The 23,436-nt window shown below is 42.1% G+C and overlaps 1 protein-coding gene across 2 annotated transcripts in view; it reads left to right on the forward strand.

Annotated features, from left to right (window-relative positions):
- LOC107381115 (radixin) overlaps positions 1 to 23,436 on the forward strand; it is a 34,612-nt gene that overhangs the window by 2,873 nt on the left and 8,303 nt on the right. For both annotated transcript variants that reach the window (XM_054743124.2, XM_054743125.2), the window contains exon 2: positions 11,616 to 11,708. In XM_054743124.2, coding sequence (XP_054599099.1) covers positions 11,697 to 11,708 — 12 coding nt within the window. In that variant the 5' untranslated portion in view covers positions 11,616 to 11,696. The remainder of the gene's footprint in view (positions 1 to 11,615; positions 11,709 to 23,436) is intronic.

Below are 23,436 nucleotides of genomic sequence, written 5' to 3' on the forward strand. Positions count from 1 at the left end.
TACGGGAGTTGATGTCGCTTCTTCTGTCATGCAACAGTTCGAATGGTGCCATCTTGGCAATCAGTTGTCCGCAGTTAGGCTACTATTTGCAGAAAACCCAAGCTAAAAACAGGAAATATGGTAGATACCTGTTTTGCCCCAGACATGGACGAGATAAGGGAAGAGCTGAAATCCCCAAGATCCGGAACGCCGCAAATGCTGGATCATAGCAATAAAATGTGCTAGTGACCAGGCTAAAATGAAACTGTGGGATCCTGGGAGCAAAGGTTTTCGCTTACACAGCAACCACTTCAAATCAGGTTTAAACCAATGTTTCCTCAACTGTATAGAGGTGCTGAAATAAATCATTTCAAGTCTGAATCGGGCTTCTTATTTATAAAGATTCAGAATCGATTCACAAAGGTTCACAATCGATTCCAGGAACTCAAATGTTTGGCATGTTACAGGTTTGAGATGCACTTTTGTGTGTTTTTGTGGTCTTTGTTAGGAGAGTTAGTACTCCGTTTACTTTTGTGGTCCCATAAATTGGGATGATTTATTTTTGAATCTGCTGATAAGTGGGGACTAGAATGTAATTTTTTTCCATACTCAGAAATTTGAAATATTCTCATATATATTTTCTAAGTTGATAAGTGAGTACTCATGATTACTCGTGTTTATTTGAAGTTATTGATAAATGAGAGAAAACATTTTCCTTTGTAAGAAATCTGTGGTACATTTTTTTAAACAGGTTGAGGACTCAAATGGTACACTTGTTTCCACAGATACTTGAAAAGTATTTGACTGTATTACTTTCAAAGCTACTGTTAACTAAAGATTTGTTTATATTTTACAAGGTAAGCAAAAATAAATGTTGCCTTTTGGTCAAAAGATTGTTTCTGTTTACAGTTTTAGAATCACTTTATTTTACCTTTTAAATTAGCTTATTTTTAGCATGACCAGTTTAAAGTTAAATAAAAAATTTCCCATAGCTTTAACTAACTTGCACAACAGAGTAGTTAATCCTGGAACTGACACTCTTTGTTAATATTTATTGTGAATCGATTTAAATCGATTCTGAATCGAATCGGCACCCTGAGAATCGGAATCGAATCAAATAGTGAGTTGCTCTGAGATTCACATCCCTACTGTATAGGATATTTATTTTAAATGCTTTTATTACAATTCTTAGTGGGCTTCCTAAACTTATTTTGGTTTGACTTTTTCTGTCTTGTTGCTCATAGCAATAAGTAAACATCACGTAAAACTTCGCCTAATCATTTGTGATTTCTGCATGCCGTTGTTTACGTAACTCTGAGTCCATTTGTATCTCTCCTGGCTTTTCTATGCTCTTAGCGATGCTCCGGAGTAGGACGAGGGAAAATTAATGAGGAAATTGTCAATGTCAGGGTATCTCAAATCCAGTAAAAGGTCCGCCCCGACAAAAGAATCCCAGGGGCATGGTAAGAGTTGGAGATGTTTAGTCTATTTAATTTCAGTACATAAAACTACATCTTCCGTTTTTAAATGTGAAGTAAACTCTTACGAAGTAAAATCCAAGCTGGTCCTGTTCATTTTGTTTACGTTGATGCCTGCCAGCATGGCGCCTACGCTCTGAGAGTCACGCGAGCTCTATGTGTTAAAGGTCTCGTTCACTAATTTTTTCCAGCAAATTTGCAGTCGTCTCTAGTAGGGCTGGGGTAAACGATTATTTTTAAAACGATTATTCTGACGATTATTTTATTGAATAGTCAACTATTCTAATGACTATTTAGATGATTAATCTAGCTATTATTTTTCTATTGCACAATTGATGACCTGAAAATCTCAAATAAGTTCCTCAAAAAAGTGATAAATTGTTACTGTAAGAGAATAAACGCTACAGGCCTTCCATTTTGTATAACACTGTTTTTTTTTTTTTTTTTCGGAACTGCGCTGCTCTGAGTGGCTGCATGTTGGAGTAGCTCTGTAGACTATATGTAAGTTTTGCCTTTTCTTGGACATTTTTTCTTTAGTTTCTCAAGAAAAACGGTATTCTTTTGGACATTTTACTTTTCTGTTTCTGATGCTGTGAAGCTTGGAGGATTTTTACTGCTCATTTTTCACTTTTTGAGCATTTGTTATGATGCGTAACCATGGCAACAAGCTGGTTTACAATCGGGAGCAGCTGCTTAACATTGGGAAGGCTGAAATAATACCTCAACTGAAGCCACAAATCCCAAATGAGCTAAAACGCAAGAAGCGTGGGTCCAGAGCGGGAGCAAAACGGAGACAGAGAAAGAGGAAATTCAAACCATCTCTGCCATCGATCATAATGGGCAATGTGAGATCACTGGCCAACAAGATGGATGAACTCCAAGCCCTTTCAAGGACTCAGCCAGAGTATCGGCAGTGCAGTGTTATGTGTTTCAGTGAGACGTGGCTGCAGGACCATATCCCCGATTCCAGCATCTCTCTGCCAGGATTCCTGACTGTACGAGCAGACAGAGATCTGAAGAGGAGCGGGAAAAGAAAAGGAGGTGGAGTGGCAGTGCTTGTCAACAACAGATGGTGCCATCCAGGTCATGTTTCAGTGAAATGTCGTCTCTGCAGCCCAGATGTTGAACTCTTGGTAGTAAGTTGTTGCCCATATTATTTGCCAAGAGAGTTCACCAGTGTTGTCTTGGTAACCGTTTATATTCCACCTTCAGCCATTGCTGAAAATGCATGTGATGCCATCAGTTCCGTTGTCGCTAAGCTACAAACCCAGCACCCCAATGCATTTGTGGCTATATCTGGTGATTTTAATCATGCCTCGCTCTCTGCTACACTTCCAACATTTCAACAGTTTGTCAGCTGCTCCACCAGAGAAAACAAGACATTGGATATGTGTTATGCAAATGTAAAGAATGCATACATGTCCAAAACAAGACCACCTCTGGGACAATCAGATCACAATCTTGTTTTTCTCTGCTCGGAATACAAACCACTTGTTCAGAGGCAACCTGTGACAAGAAGAACTGTGAGAAAATGGTCACAGGACGCTGAAGAAGCCCTGCAGAGTTGTTTTGAGACCACAGATTGGATGACTCTCTGCCACGGACATGAAGAGGACATCAATGCCATGACTGGATGTGTCACTGATTATATAAACTTCTGTGTGGATAATATAATACCCACCAGAACAGTGAGATGCTTCGCTAATAACAAACCCTGGATCACCAGTGAACTGAAGAATCTGCTAAATGAGAAAAAAAGAGCCTTCAAGGAGGGAGACAGGGAATTATTGAGGAGTATACAGAAGCAACTGAAGATCAAGATCAGAGACAGCAAGGAGGCATACAGGAAGAAGCTGGAGAACAAACTACAGAGGAACAATATCAGAGATGTCTGGTCAGGGATGAAGAAGATCACAGGCTTCAAGCAGAGGAAGGATTGCACAGATGGCAGCCTGGATACAGCCAATGAACTGAACAAGTTCTTCAATAGGTTCAGTTCAGGAACAAACCCGGCATCCTTCTCGCCTGTCCCCAGCCAATCAGACATCCCATCCTCCTCTGATCCAACATTTTCCTGTCACACGCCAGCTCTTTTGTCCTCTAACGCAGTCATGGACTCTTCTGGTTCTATAAATCCATCTTCAACCAAGTCAGGAGATGCTGCTGCCCCAGTTACCTCCCCCTCCCACCTATCTGTCTCTAGAAGTCAGGTGAAGAGGCAGCTGGAGAGACGGAACAGGAACAAGGCTGCAGGTCCAGATGGTGTCAGCCCCAGAGTACTGAAGGCCTGTGCAGAGCAGCTCTGTGGGATTCTGCAGCACCTCTTCAACCTCAGCCTGGCCCAGGAGAAGGTTCCAGTCCTGTGGAAGACATCCTGCCTTGTTCCAGTTCCAAAGAAAGCTCGCCCATCAGTCAATGATGACTACAGACCAGTTGCCCTGACATCCCACATCATGAAGGTCCTGGAGAGACTCTTGTTGGTCCACCTGAATAAGCAAACTAGAACATATCAGGACCCGCTGCAGTTTGCTTATCGCCATGGAGTTGGAGTTGAAGATGCCATCATCCAGCTGCTTCAACCAACCCACTGTCACCTGGACAAAGCAGGCAGCACTGTGAGGGTCATGTTCTTTGATTTCTCCAGTGCATTTAACACAATCCAGCCTAATGTACTTTGCCAGAAACTCCAGAAGACACAGGTGGGGGCCTCAGCTATCACCTGGATTAAAGACTACCTGACAAACAGACCACAGTTTGTGAGGCTGAAGAACTGCACGTCAAACCAGGCGATCAGTAACATTGGAGCACCACAGGGGACTGTACTCTCACCATTCTTTTTCACCCTGTACACCTCAGACTTCCAGTACAAATCAGAGACCTGTCATCTACAGAAATACTCAGATGACTCTGCAGTTGTCGGGTGTATCAGAGATGGACAGGAAGCTGAGTACAGAGAGCTAGTGGAGCGCTTTGTGGCATGGTGTGGAAACAATCATCTGACCTTGAACATGAACAAAACAAAGGAGATGATTTTAGACTTCAGAAGAAACAGGGTGGAGTCAAACACTGTTTCCATCATGGGAGAAGATGTGGAGGTGGTTGAGGAATACAAATACCTTGGAGTTCACCTGGACAACAGATTGGACCGGAGAAAGAACAGCGAAGCCGTTTACAAGAAGGGACACAGCAGACTGCACTTCTTGAGGACGCTTAGGTCCTTCAATGTCTGTAGCAAGATGCTGCAGATCTTCTACAAGTCTGTTGTTGAGAGTGTAATCTCTTCAGCCATCGTCTGTTGGGGTAGCAGCATCAGAAGCAGGGACCTGAAAAGGCTCAACAGCCTAATAAAAAAGGCTGGTTCTGTTCTGGGGCCGACTGTGGAACCACTGGAGGAGATCATGCAAAGAAGGATTCTCCAGAGAATCAAGAAAATTATGGACAACCCTGAGCATTCTCTTCACAAGACTGTCCGACAACGGAAGAGTGTCTTCAGTCAGAGGCTTCTTCAGTTTCGCTGCAACACTGACCGCTACTGGAGATCCTTCCTGCCAACAGCCATTGTAATATACAATAACTCTTTGATGACTTGATTATTATTATTATCCTGAGCTACTACAGCAATCAATTTCCCTCTGGGATTAATAAAGTATTTTTGAATTGAATTGAATTGAATTATTCTGTTGCGGCTGGTTATGTTCTGGTGACGTGTAGAACTTGGGAGTGCAGGCTGCTGCCTGAGAGGTGGTTGGAGACGGAGTGTCTCCATGCTGCTTTGTTTTGGTCACTTATGTGCGTGAGGTGAGTGGTGTTACGATCCTTCCTGGGGAGTTTGGCTCGTGTACAAAAAAGAAGGGCCAATAACATGGGATTTAAAAGTTAAAATGATGATCAGATTTATTTACAACAACAACAACAAAACATAAATCCTTCCATCCACAGGTTGGGAATAATAAAACTAATTCTGCCTGTGGGAAATTAAAACAAAAGTACTTATAACTAGGGATGTCCCACTGGGCAAAGATTACAGGGTTCTGGAACAAAATAAGGATTTCCAAAGGTCCAAACTCTAAACTGGGCAGTTAAACCAAACTCAAGGTGATATTTTAAACTAAACTGAAAACCCACAACACTCTAAATGTAATAAAAGGGAGATCTACACCACAAAAAAGATGAACTCTAAACCAAAACGGTACAGCTTATCCGAAACGCAAGAAGCTGGTAGAGAAAATGCTAACAGTAGCTTTACCAACGTTAAGTTCAAGTTACCAAGTTTAAATAAACCAAAAATACCCAGCAAACAGACCAGCACGCAGGAGAGACTGCTACCACAAAAACAGCTCTCCTAATGGCTGAAAGAAGCGCCTTTAAGAAGGGAGAAACTCTCCCGGTGATTTTCTACATCTGCGGTAGAGACCAAGCAGCGCATTTGACCCCGGAAGTTGTTGTCCGTTGCCGGGAGACGAAGGCGGGCAAAACAGGAAAGGAATCTAGTAGCGGACGGACATTGTTCCGGGTCTTCGGTATTTGGTGGAGATGTTGGTGAAGGCGGAGAAGAGGACAAACTAGAGGTAAAACAGGCAGATTCCTCCTCTGTTTACAAACTCCTGGGGATGCAACAAGTGGGCGTGGTGCATCGACTACCGGCAAATTTTTAGAATCGAGCTGCCGACGTCAATGATGCATCGCTACAACTCTAATCTCTAGTATGAATAACTGTCGAGTTGTTTTCTGTGGGTAAAGTAGTAGTAGTTAAAGGAGCAGGCTTGAAACATGACATTTTGGAGTCTTGCTCAATAATATGCATGATATGCAAATGTCTCCTCTCTGACAACGTCACTACTTCACTGCCTTTGTTTGCTGTTCTTTCTTGGGTAAAAATGCAACAGTGATATGTTATCTCCACACAAGCACCAGCGTGTTCCGCCATGTTGTGCAGTTGCTAATTGTTAGCTCTACTAGCCGAAATGTGCTCTGCTCTCTCCTTGGCACTTGAGACCTTCAGCAGTCCCAAGCCAAGGTGGGCGGGGCCATTAGGTCTGATTTTCCCTGTGACCTAGAAGAGCCTAGCTTGTTCTGACCTGATCCCTTTCCTGCCCATATCCTTTCTGTGGCTAATGCAGGTGATAGAGAATGAAGGAAATGTTCAGTGTGCATGTGCAACTCGGAGTGACCAATTGTACTTCTAAAAGAACAAGTATGACGCGGTTTCTCGGCGAACCACACCTTTAGAATTTACTGTATTGAGGGTAGGAGGAGTTAGTTTGTTGTGGCAGCTGCAGTATCTTAATGTTCCTGATCGAAAATTACAGTGGGATCGCCGATATATTTTCTAAAAGGGGACGGGGGAGCAAATATCAGTTTATTAATTGGTCTTGAACTCGAAATATAGTTTGAAATGAAACTTAAGGAAGCATAAAATTGCTAAGTGTAATCTGGAATTTGTATTCGTAAGAATTTTTCCGGAACTGCGCTGCTCATGGGTGGCTGCATGTTGGAGTAGCTCTGTTGACTAAATGTAAGTTTAGCCTTTTCTTGGACATTGTATCTTCTAGTTTCTCAAGAAAAAGTGTACTTTTTTAGATATTTTACTTTTCTGTTTCTGGTGCTGTGAAGCTTGGAGGATTTGTACTGCTATTTTTTAACTTTTTTTCACTTTTTAAACATTTGTTATGATGCGTAACCATGGCAACAAGCTGGTTTACAATCGGGAGCAGCTGATTAACTTTGGAAAGGCTGAAATAATACCTCAACTGAAGCCACAAATCTCAAATGAGCTAAAACGCAAGAAGCATGGGTGCAGAGCGGGAGCAAAATGGAGACGGAAAAAGAGGAAATTCAAACCATCTCTTCCATCGATCATAATGGGCAATGTGAGATCACTGGCCAACAAGATGGAGGAACTCCAAGCCCTTTCAAGGACTCAGCCAGAGTTTTGGCAGTGCAGTGTTATGTTTCACTGAGATGTGGCTACAGGGCCATATCCCCGATTCCAGCGTCTCTCTGCCAGGATTCCTGACTGTACGAGCAGACAGAGATCTGAAGAGGAGCGGGAAAAGAAAAGGAGGTGGAGTGGCAGTGCATGTCAACAACAGATGGTGCCATCCAGGTCATGTTTCAGTGATATGTTGTCTCTGCAGCCCAGATGTTGAACTCTTGGCAGTAAGTTGTTGCCCATATTATTTGACAAGAGAGTTCACCAGTGTTGTCTTGGCAACCATTTATATTCCACCTTCAGCCATTGCTGAAAGTGTATGTGATGCCATCAGTTCCGTTGTCGCCAAGCTACAAACCCAGCACCCCAATGCATTTGTGGCTATATCTGGTGATTTTAGTCATGCCTCACTCTCTGCTACACTTCCAACATTTCAACAGTTTGTTAGCTGCTCCAACATAGAAAACAAGACTTTGGATTTGTGTTACGCAAATGTAAAGAATGCTAACATGTCCAAAACAAGACTTAGATCAGTCTTGTTTTTCTCTGCTCAGAATACAAACCACTTGTTCGGAGGCAACCTGTGACAAAAAGAACTGTGAGAAAATGGTCACAGGACACTGAAGAAGCCCTGCAGGGTTGCTTTGAGACCACAGATTGGATGACTCTCTGCCAAGGATATGAAGAGTACATCAGATGACATGACTGGATGTGTCACTGACTATATAAACTTTTATGTGGACAACATCATACCCACCAGAACAGTGAGATGCTTTGCTAATAGCAAACCCTGGATCACCAGTGAACTGAAGAATCTGCTAAATGAGAAAAAAAGAGCCTTCAAGGAGGGAGACAGGGAATTATTGAGGAGTATACAGAAGCAACTGAAGATCAAGATCAGAGACCGCAAGGAGGCATACAGGAAGAAGCTGGAGAACAAACTATAGAGGAACAATATCAGAGATGACTGGTCAGGAATGAAGAAGATCGCAGGCTTCAAGCAGAGGAAGGATTGCACAGATGGCAGCCTGGACACAGCCAATGAACCAAACAAGTTCTTCAATAGGTTCAGTTCAGGAACAAACCCAGCATCCTCCTCACCTGTTGCCAGCCAATCAGACATCCCATCCTCCTCTGATCCAACATTTTCCTGTCACATGCCAGTTCTTTTATCCTCTAACACAGTCATGGACTCTTCTGGTTCTATAAATCTGTCTTCAACCAAGTCAGGAGATGCTGCCGCCCCATTTACCTCCCCCTCCCACCTATCTGTCTCTAGAAGTCAGGTGAAGAGGCAGCTGGAGAGACTGAACAGGAACAAGGCTGCAGGTCCAGATGGTGTCAGCCCCAGAGTACTGAAGGCCTATGCAGAGCAGCTCTGTGGGATTCTGCAGCACCTCTTCAATCTCAGCCTGGCCCAGGAGAAGGTTCCAGTCCTGTGGAAAACATCCTTCCTTGTTCCAGTTCCAAAGAAAACTCACCCATCAGTCAATGACGACTACAGACCGGTTGCCCTGACATCCCACATCATGAAGGTCCTGGAGAGACTCCTGTTGGTCCACCTGAATAAGCAAACTAGAACGTATCAGGACCCGCTGCAGTTTGCTTATTGCCATGGAGTTGGAGTTGAAGATGCCATCATCCAGCTGCTTCAACCAATCCACTGTCATCTGGACAAAGCAGGCAGCACTGTGAGGGTCATGTTATTTGATTTCTCCAGTGCATTTAGCACAATCCAGCCTGATGTACTTTGCCAGAAACTCCAGAAGATGCATATGGGGGCCTCAACTATCGCCTGGATTAAAGACTACCTGACAAACAGACCACAGTTTGTGAGGCTGAAGAACTGCACGTCAAACCAGGCAATCGGTAACATTGGAGCACCACAGGGGACTGTACTCTCACCATTCTTTTTCACCCTGTACACCTCAGACTTCCAGTACAAATCAGAGACCTGTCATCTACAGAAATACTCCGATGACTCTGCAGTTGTCAGGTGTATCGGAGATGGACAGGAAGCTGAGTACAGAGAGCTGGTGGAGCGCTTTGTGGCATGGTGTGGAAACAATCATCTGACCTTGAACGTGAACAAAACAAAGGAGATTATTTTAGACTTCAGAAGAAACAGGGTTGAGTCAAACACTGTTTCCATCATGGGAGAAGTAGAGGTGGTTGAGGAATACAAATACCTTGGAGTTCACCTGGACAACAGACTGGACTGGAGAAAGAACAGCGAAGCCGTTTACAAGAAGGGGCACAGCAGACTGCGCTTCTTGACGACGCTTAGGTCCTTCAATGTCTGTAGCAAGATGCTGCAGATCTTCTACAAGTCTGTTGTTGAGAGTGTAATCTCTTCATCCATCGTCTGTTGGGGTAGCAGCATCAGAAGCAGGGACCTGAAAAGGCTCAACAGCCTAATAAAAAGGCTGGTTCTGTTCCGGGGACGACTGTGGAACCACTGGAGGAGAGAATGCAAATAAGGATTCTCCAGAGAATCAAGAAAATTATGGACAACCCTGAGCATTCTCTTCACAAGACTGTCCGACAACGGAAGACTGTCTTCAGTCAGAGGCTTCTTCAGTTTGGCTGCAGCACTGACCGCTACTGGAGATCCTTCCTGCCAACAGCCATTGTAATATACAATAACTCTTTGATGACTTGATTATTATTATTATCCTGAGCTACTACAGCAATCAATTTCCCTCTGGGATTAATAAAGTATTTTTGAATTGAATTGAATCTGGTGATACGTTATTCATCACTATACAGCGAATGTATTGCGATATTAAAAGCCAGAATATATTCGCAAATTCAAACTGAATTTAAGTGGAAAACCCCAGCAAGACGCTTCCAAGACACATCCGGTGTTTACGAGATCTCATTGTTTCGTTAGAGTAAAGGCGGTAAAAACTGCTGCCACTTAGTAAGAGTTGGAATTGCACCACACAGAAGAACTACAGTAAATGTTTGCGTGTAAATTCTCAATAAATAATCTATACGCTGCCTTTAAATATTAATTCAGGATCCTATCTCAAAATATCATAACATTCCAGCGTATCGATATTGTCATACATCCCTAGAGAAAAGGGGAAAACTCATTCTGACTAAATACCATTTAATGATACAGGGTTTCCCCCAGAAAATGAGTTAAGCCTGGCGGCTTTGGTCGTCAGATGGGGCGGAGGGTGCACACGTTCCACTGCCGTTTCTCACCAGTATCAGCTGATGGAGGTTTCAAGTTTTGTTGCGCCGTTCGTGTCAGCGGACGTGGCTGACTGGCATCACTGCTGCGCTCATCACCCGTGCTCCACAGTAGGAGGGAGGGAGGTGTGATCCACAGTAGGAGGGAGGGGAGGGGAGGGGAGGAGAGGAGAGGGGAGGGGAGGAGAGGAGAGGAGAGGAGAGAGCTTTTTTGCTAATTAATTTTTTATTATTTTTCAAAGCCAATTTAAAAAAAAAAAGTCTGGAGCATGTTTGGCCAACTGTCACCAATACTAGACTGAAGAAATGGTCCGAAGGACCGCAACACAGTTTTTTTTTTTTTATGTTTTGAGTTTGTTTTATATTTGAAGTTCAATAAATATTAAGAGATTTATTGACTTATGTAATTTATATTGCACACGGTGAGTGTTCAGTTGTCTTTTACAATCAATGTGCTGCTAAAACTTGTATATATATCTCGGCCTTAATAATCGGCTCTAGATATCGGCCATCGGCAACAAACTTATTTAAAAATCTGCATCGGCCTTAAAAACCCATATCGGTCGGCTTCTAGATTTGTAGATTTATTCACAAACAGCTAATTATTTCATTGAATGTTAAAAATATTCAAGCTCTTACTTCACTTACTTGTGTACCCTTGGGCTGGTACACAGCCACCTCTGTGTATTGTGATCATTACCAGGGGTTGAAATAAAGTTTTTCTTTTCAGAGTAATTCTCTTTGGAGTATCATTTTGTCCCCTTTTTTTGGCGTCTTCACTTTCTGACTTGTGTGCCTTCCACTCAGCTGATTTTTAAGCCTCGGCCACCAGATCCTAGGTTAGAGTTGTTTAAAAAAAGAATAAAAACCTTTTGCTGACTTTACAGCTCTACTTTTGAAATCAGAGAAACTGTGCGTGTCAAAAAAAAAAAAGGCAAATTAAGTTGGGTAATATTGCTTTTCAACAGTTTGGGAGTCTGATGCAATCTTGCTCAATGTGTGCTTTATTTTTTTTCCACTTTCAGCTCCTGAGAAAGAAGTATTTCTACCATCCTGTGACAGACTTATCCTCTCATCTGTTGGGCGTGAGGAGGAGAGGAAGCAAAATGCCTAAACCGGTAAGAGACAGTCAGATTGTTCAACCGAGGGCAAAATGCAGCTTTAAGGATTTATTGAACGCATTGGTTGCATTAAAGTTATTGGTATGTTCCTACTTGTTTTGCTTGTGTAAGCTGGTTATTTAGAAACAGTCCTAAAAATCAGATGGGGAACTTTCTGGGAGGTGGTAGCTTCATCCCCACGGCTGCTCCCACTCCTCGAACTCCTCTTCCAAGTCAACAACAGCCAGAGTGTGGAGTGGAGTGGAGTGCCAAGCCCACCGGCCTTCCCACTGCAACACTGGTACCATTGTTGTTAGGAGGGTGGAAAGAATGCCTGAGTTCTAGGATGTGAGCAGCGCCAAAACTAAACCAATTGGATGCAGTGTTGTCATGGCTCTTTCTCACAGCTGTGCTATCTTTTTTTTATTGTGATTAGACTTCGGCATATTTAAGATGTTGGTTTGCAAATGCATCCTTTCAGACCGCTTTCAGAGAGCCACGTCATGCAAGTTTAACCAATGTGCAGGCAGCCAGGAGACCAAGGTTTCAGCTTGGGACCAATGTTTGCAGAAACGTTTGTTTTAGTTTTGTAGAATTCAGATAGTCCAGCTGTTAGCTTAAACTTTGCATTTCCCACGTTAAAAAGATTGACTGTACAAGTCTTCTTGGCCTTTTAGTGGAATTTCTTCATCCGTACGATAAAATAGCGTAATGGTGTTTGATGTCGTTCGTCTTCCTGAGAGTCACCGCCGGACTTATTGGCTACTGTCAACCATGAAGACGTTACATCTTACCTTTTCTGACATCATTCCTAACATTGCTCACCTAATTAACCACATAACGGCTTATTATGCTTCGGACATGTAAGGTTGTGCTATGAGTTTACCTTGACTTGTTGTTACTGGCGACTGCGATCTACATCTGATGTGTCACAGATGTTTGTGTGACGCATCTTTATCAGCTGTTCTGGTGGGCGTGACCAACCCGAATCTGTCAGATCTGCGATGGATTCCTGATCCAACATTTGAACCGGTTCAAACGTTGGATCAGGGAGGCAAAAGAATTAAGGAAGCGGGAACAGTGGAACATGAACAGAGACGAGGGGGCCTATCAGGTGTCTCACACCTGGGATCTCCTTCTCCAAAGACCAACCAGCTGGGGTGGGTGTGTGACCGGCCCAGCAGATCTGACAGATCCAGGTTTTTCACACCCACCAGAAGAAGAGCTGATGGACGCGTCGCACAAATATTTGCGACACTTCTGATGAAGACCGCAGTCATGTCATGTCAAGGTAAACTCATAACACCATCTTATTATGCTAGCTACAAAGCTCATAGTTTCTATTGTAAAATGCGAGGCCATTTTGAGCATTCTTGGTTTATTCTTAACTTCAAAGTCACATCAGCTCAGTTCCACCAACAATCTGGGAAACCCAACCGAACAAAAAGTCAGAGCATCCAGAACCCACCCCAAACCTCGTTCCACTCTCTCCTCGGCTTCCCACACAAATGCCAAGAACAAACAGCTCTGCCAGCTGACAAGATCAGGTGTGTTCACAGACGGCATCTCCATCACTTAACGTTTCCCAACAAGAACAAAGCCAGACTCTAGTAGAACATCAGACAAAACAACTCCTTCATTGAAATTTGCAAACAGAATGGAGCATCTCATCCGTTACACTAGCTAGCCCAACTCTAACTTTACTTTCTGTTCAGTTGCTCCGTGTTTAGAACGTGTGATTGTGCAGACGGGTACGAGTAGAGGGGGAGAGATGGTCAGATGGCACATTCAGCGGTCTCAAGATGGCAGTTTGATGGATGGATCAGGATCCAATCATTCATAATGATTGGATGATGCTTTTCCAGGATTGTACGATTCAGGGGTGAATTAAATGATTGATATTTTGACAAAACATTTAATTTTAATTTAATTGTTGCTGTCAGTGTGTGAAGAGCATTTCAAGCAACATGGCAAAACATGCTCTAGAAAAACATCTTACATCCTTTAAAGGAATGTGGGTGTGACCATATAGATATACTTGTGTCCAGCATATCCTTTTTTCAAGGACATTTTCATTATAGTTCTCTTCTCTATTATAAACTAACCCTATTTTAAGCATAACTTTACACGGGCAGCTTGGATCTATCTGTGTTAAAGCTCGCATTCTCTACTTTCAGTAACGACTGGTTGTTTCAACTTTCTCTGATGATGGGGTCAAATTACAGAAGTCCTGGAGCTACTAACCGCCCAATACTCTTCTTTTTTTTAAACATGTATTTTAGACAGTTTAGGAATCATGGTAATGATAACTTTACACACCAACCTGATACCAAGATGTTAGTAATAGGGCTGCTCGATTATGGCAAAAATAATAATCATGATTATTGTGACTGAAATTGAGATCTCGATTATTTTAGACGATTTTTCAATTAATGTTGATTTGATTTGTTTTTATTCTGTCATAAAATTGCTCAGGGCGCAATCAGGACAAAAATAAATAAGAAACAAGATGATCACCAAAATAACTCCTGATTCCCAGTATAAAAAGACCAATATACTTTTAGCTCATAGTTTATGACCCTAGAGCTATAGACCTTGGTTTAACTCATTTAAGTAACCAGTACAGACCCAAATACCAATATCTTGCAAATATTGACAGCAAGAATTATACAGTGGCATTTATAACAAATAAATGCAAATAAGTTGATGCTCACAAAATGTTGCATAATATGTATTTTGTCATGTCAAGGTGCTCTAGGAGAGTGCACTAGCACCGTGTCCTCAGAGAGATTAGTTATTATTTATCAGCGTGAGGAACTTATTTCTACCTTATTTATAAACTATTTATTTACAGGTCCATCAGTTAATGTAATAATTGTCCCAACCACAGCTGAAAATAAAAAATGTGTCACATAATTGAAATGTACCTACATTCCAGCAATCATAATAAAACAGAATTACTAAAAGGGGAAAATCTTTACCTTTGAAATCAGAATGCACATTTTTTATGAAGCAAAGAGCAAGTTTGCAATTAAGACGGAGTGAGATTAAATTAAAACATGGTTCACCTGACGGTCTGTTTCAGCTGTGTTTTTTCTGTGATTTAGATGTTTCGGCCGAAAACCGAAAATTCACTTTTGGGTCATTTTCAACCAAAACTTTTCGGTGGCGGAATTTTCGGTGCATCCCTAGTTGGGATCATGGCGAAGCCTGGAAGTAAAACTAAGAGTAATGCCTTTAGAGGCGAAGCAAAGAGCTAAAACTGAAGTAAACATTGGTGCAGCCTACACTAGTTTGAGGAAGCTGAAAAAGGCTATGAAATCACGGGCTGATGGTGACCTGGCTTTGTTGCTACTGGACATAAGTAACAATATTGTTTGTCCAACAGTGTGGATCTTTTAGATTTGTGGCTTACTTAGTAAGACTTGGCTCATGTTAGTGTTAGCTCATTGGTAGTGCTAGCTACAGCAGGCTGCTGTAGAGTTGTAACGCTGTTCTTTCGTAAAAAAAAAAAATCTGCTTAAACCTGTACTTTTTGTTATTTCTGTCACACCATCTAACGTATTTCCAGTGTTGCGTAACAGGTCTATAAAGGCCATCTCTTTTTTTAGGGAAAGTTCAAAGAGGAACAGCCAGGCGCTGATTTCACCTTCCACTTCCTGTTCTTCTCCATGGATTCACTTAAAAACAGCGCTCGCCTTCAGGTCACAGACATAACTCTAGCTTCTTTACACTCGTAAAGGACAGCAGAGGAATATGGAGGTGATCGGGAAGAAGAAGTCCCTCTCTGGTTTCCTAGATCGAGGCCGTTTTCCTGTTTCTGGAGAAGAGGCTTGCTGTGTACTTTGGGGGCCCAGTTTAGGTCAACATCCTGGTTCTGTGGAAGTGAAAGATCAGCCTGTAGACAGACAATCACCAAGCAACTGAGAGGTTGTCAGGGGTGGAAGTGGTCAGAAAGAAGAGCATAGCATTGGGCTGGTTGGAGTTTCACACAAATGTGGTGTAAAACCCCTGTGTCCTTCTGTGAATGTCTTTATGACCCCTTAACTAAACAGGATAAGATAGATTTTCCTAAAGAGGGTGCTTCCTCTCCTCCAAAAGAAGAATGTTTACATTCCTCAATGGTGGGGATTCCTGGCTCGTTGTCCTTCCCCTGAGAACAGACTGCAGAGGGGTTAATCAGTGTGACAGACAGTTGCCTGGCAGGTCAGATTAGCAGCTCTTCTGACTGAAGTCTGTGTGTGTTTGTTTTAAGACCTCTCACTGTAAAGCTGCCCTGAACAGCTTACACGATTAATGAGTTGCACATTTAACTAGGGTCAACCCAGAGTGAAAACACATCTTTGCCTCTGAAAAGGAGAGTTGGATTTAGAAATGTTCCAAAAGGATGTCCTAAAGCAAACGGCGGGACTTTTAGCATACAACATATGTTCTGTGTCTGGCTCTGTAGCATCGTGGGGTAGAATCATGGGGTGTTTCTCAATGTCAAGGCGCCTTGCCTTGCGAGGGGATGTCTTGTGAGACCAGGCGCCTTGCTTACAAGGACACTGTCCTTCCTTGGTCAAAGAAAATGGTTAAATGAAACAGACTTGCATCACGTGACCGCGGCTTCCACGGCAGTCACGTAACGTCACGTGACACCGGAGATGACGTTTTATTTTATATGTATTAGTTTCATTATAAATATATATAAGGAGCCTTTTACTTTTTAAATTGTGTATATTAGAGGTGCTGAAAAAAATCGATTCAAATCTGAATCAGGATTCTTATTTATAAAGATTCAGAATCGATTCCAAGAACTCAAATATTTGGCATGTTACAGGTTTGAGATGCAATTTTTTGATCTTTGTTAGGAGAGTCTGTACTCCGTTTACTTTTGTGGTCCCATAAATTGAGATGATTTATGTTTGAATCTGCTGATAAGAGGGCACTTGAATGTAATTTTTTTCATACTCAGAAATTTGAGATATTCTCATATTTATTTTCTAAACTGATAAATGAGTACTCAGGATTACTCATGTAACTTGTTTCTACACGTACTTGAAAAGTATTTGACCATATTACTTTCAAAGCTACTGTTAGGTAACGACAGATTTGTTATATTTTACAAGGTAAGCGAAAATAAATGTTGCCTTTTGGTCAAAAGATTGTTTCTGTTTACAGTTTAAGAATCACTTTATTTTACTGTGTAAATTTGCATTTTTGGAGCACGACCAGTTTAAAGTCAAATAAAAATGTCCCATAGCTTTAACTTGTACAACAAACTAGTTAATCCTGGAGCTGACACTCTTTGTTAATACTGATTGTGAATAGATTTAAATTGAGAATCGAGAATCGATTCTGAATCGAATCGGCACCCCAAGAATCGGAATCGAATCAAATCAAATCGTGAGTTGCTCTAAGATTCATATCCCTAGTGTATATGTTTATTAAATTAAAAATAATAAGTGAGTCACCACCCGCTAGCCACCGAAGCTGCAACTGCTTAGCAACTAGCCAACCAGAGATAACTTCTTTGGATTAAAAAAACATTTTAAATTAGCTGACTTACTTTTAAACTTGAAAATTGTCCCCGAAGTAGCTGCCGGCTTCTGGTCCTCCGTCTTTTTGAAAATACCGCAGTGTATTGTGGGTAATTTTTGACCATGGCTAGGCTACAAGACACCTCCCGTGTATCCTTGCTCAGGTAGCTAAACGGTTAACAAACGGAGAACAGACGCCTCGGTAGAACATGAACATTAGAACCGATTGGAACAAGTCTTGGCGGCTCCCGATGACGTATCTCCTAGGCAACCGGGGCAAGGCCAAGACATCAAGGCAAGGTTCCTTGGCATTGAGAAACACCCATGACCTTTTAGGGTCTGCAAACGGGTCATAGGAGTCGTGTGAGGCAGGGGTAAGGAACCCTGGTCCAGGAGAGTCACTAGCAGCATGTTTTAGCTTCTGCCCGAATTCATCAGTTGATTCACCTGTAGATTAAAATCAGGTGTGTTCAAGCAGGGTAACCTCTAAAACAGCGGCACTCAATAGGCAGCCCGTGGGCCCCTTTTTGTGGCCCCCAATCCGCCAACACCAGCCACCCCGGACCAGCCCTCGAAGTTAACGATCATTTTTAAAATGACTCACGACCTTTTGTATTTGAGTACCCCTGCTCTAAAACATGCTAGATAGTGGCTCTCCAGGGTTCCCTACCCCTGAGAGGGCGAAGCTTTCTGCTTGTAAAGGGCAATAAAACCAGTAGTGGCGATCTGGCGATACGATAAATCACAATACTGGGAGACAATACGATATGTAGTGATTAAAAAAACAATATTTGCATTTTTTAAGACTGAATTTAATTACAAAACTTAGTTCAGACGAATCCAGCGTTATCTCAAGATCTTTGTTCTGTCAGAATGAAGAACGGCTGCCACCTAGCAGTCAGAATTTGAACTGCAGCACACAGAAGAAATGCAGCAAATGTGAATTCTCCATTATCGACACACTGCTTTTAAATATCAGTATCATAACATGAAATCTTGCAGTATTTTAGATTATCTATATATTTTATCCCTACTTGTAAAGTTAAAGTATTTTTTTATGCATGCATCGACCTGACAAAATGATCATTTATGGTTACCGGGTAAACACGATGCATATCTATATTTGTTCTGCTTTTTATCAGAATTTATTTTTTGTGGTTCTTCAAACAGTATTTACTTTAGATGACATGTTTCAGCATCCACTGCTGCCTTCATCAGAGCCATCGTTTGTAGAGGGCGATATCGTCCTCTGCTGCCCGCAGATAAACGGAAGTGACGCCACCAACATCGGCAATGGCTTTGACGAAGGCGGCAGTGGTCGCCAAACATGTCGGCCAAGGTAAAAACAAGCTCCTGTGAGCTTGCTGCTCTGAAGAACCACAAAAATACATATCTATATTTTAGTCATTTAAAATCTGCTGTAAATCTCTTCAAAATGTCGATTGTAAGTAAATGCAGAATGTTTGCCAGCTTGAAGATTAAAAACACAATTTTAATGTGTAAAAGAATAATTTTAATTTAGTTAAATCAGGTCTGCTAGAATAGAAATGTGCTCACCACAGGAAAACATGCAAACAACACTTCAGTCATGTATCTGCAGCATGTTTGTAGAGGTTTCATCTTTGTTGTTGTTTGAAATGACATTTTGGTAATCAATTCATGATGCATCCATTTTTATAGCACTGCTTTGAAAGAATATTGTAGAAGTATAATTAGGAGAGTGAAATCAGGAAAATGGGGGAAATTAAAGTTTTTGGTGCTGCTGGAAGAAGTTTTCAAAACCCTTTTTGGACACTAGGAATGTGTCTCAGTCTGAACCAGCAAATTTAGGTCATCCCCTCAGTTTACATGTTATATAAATGCTCGTTTATCACGATCATCTCTGAAATGTTTGAGTTTGACTCCTCCACCGTGTCCTTACCTGATGGAGTGAAGCTGCTCAGGTTTTTTAGAGTTTCAGACAAGAACGTGTTTTATGAATTATTTTCACGGGTTTCTCCATCAAGACACGTTAACTGTCGGCGTGTGCGATTAGCTAGCGTCGTCAGTGCCCAGACATGTTGTTGCTGTCTGTTGTCTCCTCCCCCTCTGTCTGCAGCAGCCTGGATTAGATGACCGTCTGGTCCGTACAGGATTCCTCCTCTCAGCCCTGTGGGCTTACACACACACACACACACACACACACGCACGCACATGCACACACTTTTTTCACAACTCTTTCACAGCTGATTGCAGATGGCATAAGGCCCCACTCAAACACAGAGGAAGCCTCAGTCAGCCATACTTAGTTTCCAGCTCAACTCTACAACTGCTTGTGCGTTTGAGTCACCACCATGTTCTCCTGATCATACGGTTTTGTTGTTGTTGCTTTTGTAAAGCCAGGATTTCACTGAGCTGCAGCTTTTGGCCAGCTGGAGACCCAAAAGTGTGATCAAATATGTACATTAGTATTTTGGATGATTACAGAGAGCCCCCTGACCTGCTGCTCTTCGGTATGCAAGGGTCAAAGAGGTCAAAGCTGCTTTAGTGCACATATGTCAGACACAAGGCATCTGGCCCGCGGAGCATTTTTATGTGGCCCGCGAGATAAATATCAAAAACATTTTAAAACTGACCCGCTGGCCGATTTTGCCGCAAAGACTGCAACTCCCATGATGCTTTGTGGCGTTAGCGCAGAGCCGATGCGCCCCCTCCTTTGTGTTTTTTCCAGCGTCTGCTGCCGGTGTCTGCAGCTCGCTGTCTCGGACAAACTGAACACTCCTCTCACTCAGCGCCGAGTTTACTCAGCTATTTTCTGATGTTGAAGCCCAGAAAGAGATTTTAACCGCTCAGTAATGTGTTCACGACTAAAAGAGAAAGTTTTCCAACTAACTTCCAGACAGAGCTGATATAACTCCAGCGAGCAGCGACACACTCAAATCAGCACGACTCTGTGGCTGCTGTAGTTGTTATTTTTCCTCCCCGACACACAACAACGTGGTCAAGCTGCTCAGACGCTCTCCATGTTCACCAGCACAAACCTATGTGAGCATCTGTTGTCATCTAATGTTGTCATTATGATGATGAAGATGAACAAAACAACAGGAGTCTCCTCCTCAGCTCAGAGCTCCTCAACCCCATGATGCAGGTATCTGGCTGGAACAGGTGAGCATCACAGTAAACCAGTGGAGCAAACTGAGCTTTAAATATGTTGGTTTTATGCTCTTTTTCTGCTCCAAAACATGAAAGTTAACAGGTGAGATGTTGCATTTTCATTTAAGATAAAATGATATTTTTATTTTGTTGTTGACCCGTGAGAAAAGATTTAACCTACAGTAATCAGGAAGTGGAAAGGCTGCAGATAGATGAATAGAATAGAAAATCCTTTTATTGTTCCTCAGTGGGGAACGCTAAATGTCACAGCAGCGATGACACTTATTACAGGAGAAAAAAAGGAGAATAAAAAGCAAGAAAAATGAATAAACAACAAGAAAACATAAATCCTGAATAGATTTTAAAAATGCTGAATATACCACAAGTAATTAATACCACTGATGCATTTTATTTAAAACTGACTTGCTCTTGTGTAATTTGGTTATTCCACATTCAATGTTATTGCAAAAATAAGTTTGTTTACAAATTAAAAGGTTCAAGATTGTATACATGTTGATAAAGAAAATGTGCAAATTTGCCGTCACTTTTTCAAAAAATATTAAGTTCGGCCCGTCGACTTCGTCCCAGAGTTTCATTTCGGCCCAGTGTGAATTTGAGTTTGACACCCTTGCTTTAGTGCATCAACCTGAATTAAAGCTTGTTTTTAAGTTATTTCCTACTAGGTGTGTATTTTCTCTAAACGCCAATGAGATGCAGTTTAGCTCCTCTGGAATTGCATCATGTAGATGGAATGTTAGACATTGATTATGTTTCAGCCATGTGGGAAAGTTCACACTAGTTATCTACAGCGTGGAGAAACTTTTCATGGGTAATTAAAGCGAAGGAGACGGTTGGATACAGAATGTGGGAGCTGCCTTCTGGTAAAAGGAGCTGCAGCTTTGAGCCGTTTAGACGCACGTTTCTTGTTTCTTCCTCTGGTTTTGGTGCAGATGCTTCTGCTGTAACTCTGTCTACAAGGGAGTATACCTTCCATCATCTCTCTTCCTTCCTGTTGTGCAGATTTTCCTTTCACCCTCACTAAACTGTGTTTTAATGCTCCACCCGTTGCATCTCACCTTCCTCCACACCATGCACTTCCCCGTTTCCCTTCTTGCATCGTCTCTCATCACTGAGGCCGTAAACTGCTCTGCTGGCATGTAGGTGTTGGAGCGAGCATGTCAGATGCCTCTGAGGTCAGCCTTGCCTTTTTCTGTGTCATCAGCTGCTGCTAGGCCCACTGCCGGTGCTGCTAAAAAAAGACCAGCTCATAACGGAGACCTATGGCCTGCTCTGTCCAGCAGAGATCCCCCCCAGTCAGTAAGGTGTTCGAAATATAATCATAGTGTTTTATTTACATTACCTTTACGCACATACATAAATACAAATGCACTAATGTTGGCTGTAGGAACTATTGACATAAAGATTTATGTGTAGTAGACACTAAAGTGGGCGGTTGGACTAATTTATTGACCATCTGCGAACTGACCGATCATTTTTCTAGAGCAACATTCTTTACAATCAAATCAGCGTCTCTTTATTTTAACACTATGTACACACACACATGATTCACCATTAGAGATCTAGGGTTCTTGTGATTCAAACGATGCTTACCAATACAACCGTAACTGTAGTCTGACGCTTTTCTCAAACCACTCGCAAATAAACATACACAATGTTCAAAGCCTCATATCATCGCCAGAAAAGAACTATTTGAAACTAAAGTCCAACAAAATTTGTCTACAACAAGTCTTATGTCCACAACGACGGTGGCACAGGAGTCAAGTGCTCGCCCCGTAATCGGAAGGTTGCAGGTTCGAGTCCCGCTCAGTCTGTCGCTGTCGTTGTGTCCTTGGGCAAGACGCTTAACCCTCGTTGCCTGCTTCAGGTGGTCGGAGGGACCGGTGGCGCCAGTGCTCGGCAGCCTCGCCTCTGTCAATGCACCCCAGGGCAACTGTGGCTACATCGTAGCTCATCCCCACCAGTGTGTGAATGACTGGTTGTGTTGTAAAGCGCCTTGGGGGGTTCCATGACTCTAGAAGGCGCTATATCTAATACAGGCCATTTACCATTTACAATCCAACATAACTTACCTCTAAAAACCTTCCAAATGTCCTTCAGATGAGTCTCTATCACCATAACTTCTGCTGGTGTCCTCATGTTAGCTTAATTTGATCAACATCTTACCAGATCCAACAGGTGATGGGTGACCTACCTGTCTGCTGAGGCTAACTCTTCAACTATTGGCTGATATGTCGGAAATGCTGCCCCCTAGTTTCACATGTAACTTAAATCAATTCCAGTACAGTACATTGTTGATTCACACATGAATTAGCAATTAAATTAGGAAAAGAATAAAATCTCAAACTAAATGAGAACTATTAGGGTTGGTGGACTGCTGCTTGTCTAATCCTCACCTGTTCAAATATATCATCCATCCTTATTTTTCAGACTAACGAACATCGCGGTTGGAGGAATGTTACATATCACCCAATCTTAGTAGGAACATATTTTAAAGTAGGGCATTAATTATAGTAGAAATGTGACATAACTGACCAGTGCAGCAGTTTGGCTAACCATGATTGTTTGACTGATTCACAAACATTAATTTGAGCAAAACTTAGAAAGCAAATAGAAAGAGATTCTCATGTGGGACCAAGAGGGCAAAGGTGCAGATGGACAGAAAAGTTAGTGGGAACACATCTGCCCTGATTCAAATAGGATAAACACCTCTGGTTAAACAACACTAACTCAGGTCATTTAGCGGTGATGAACTCATTAAATATCCTGCCTGATTAATGTAAAGAACCACATTAATAATATTGCAGTATTACTTAAAGCTTCTTTCCGGAGTATTTCTCCTATCCAATGGCACCATCCAGTGGCTGACAAGCATACCACACAAAAAAATCTGTTGCTCTGTTTAAGATCGCAACTTCACGTTTCTGTTTACAAATGTGCTTCTGTAGCCGACAAACAGCTAAAACACGTTGTTTTACGAGTATTATTCTCATGTCATGTTGTGTTCTCATATATTTATACTTTAGAGACTTCCTTGTCCGTGAAAAGTTCATCAACTCTGCATCAGCCGAGGT

This window comes from Nothobranchius furzeri, chromosome 14 (genome assembly GCF_043380555.1).
Source record: "Nothobranchius furzeri strain GRZ-AD chromosome 14, NfurGRZ-RIMD1, whole genome shotgun sequence".
In the NCBI taxonomy this organism is placed as follows: domain Eukaryota; kingdom Metazoa; phylum Chordata; class Actinopteri; order Cyprinodontiformes; family Nothobranchiidae; genus Nothobranchius; species Nothobranchius furzeri.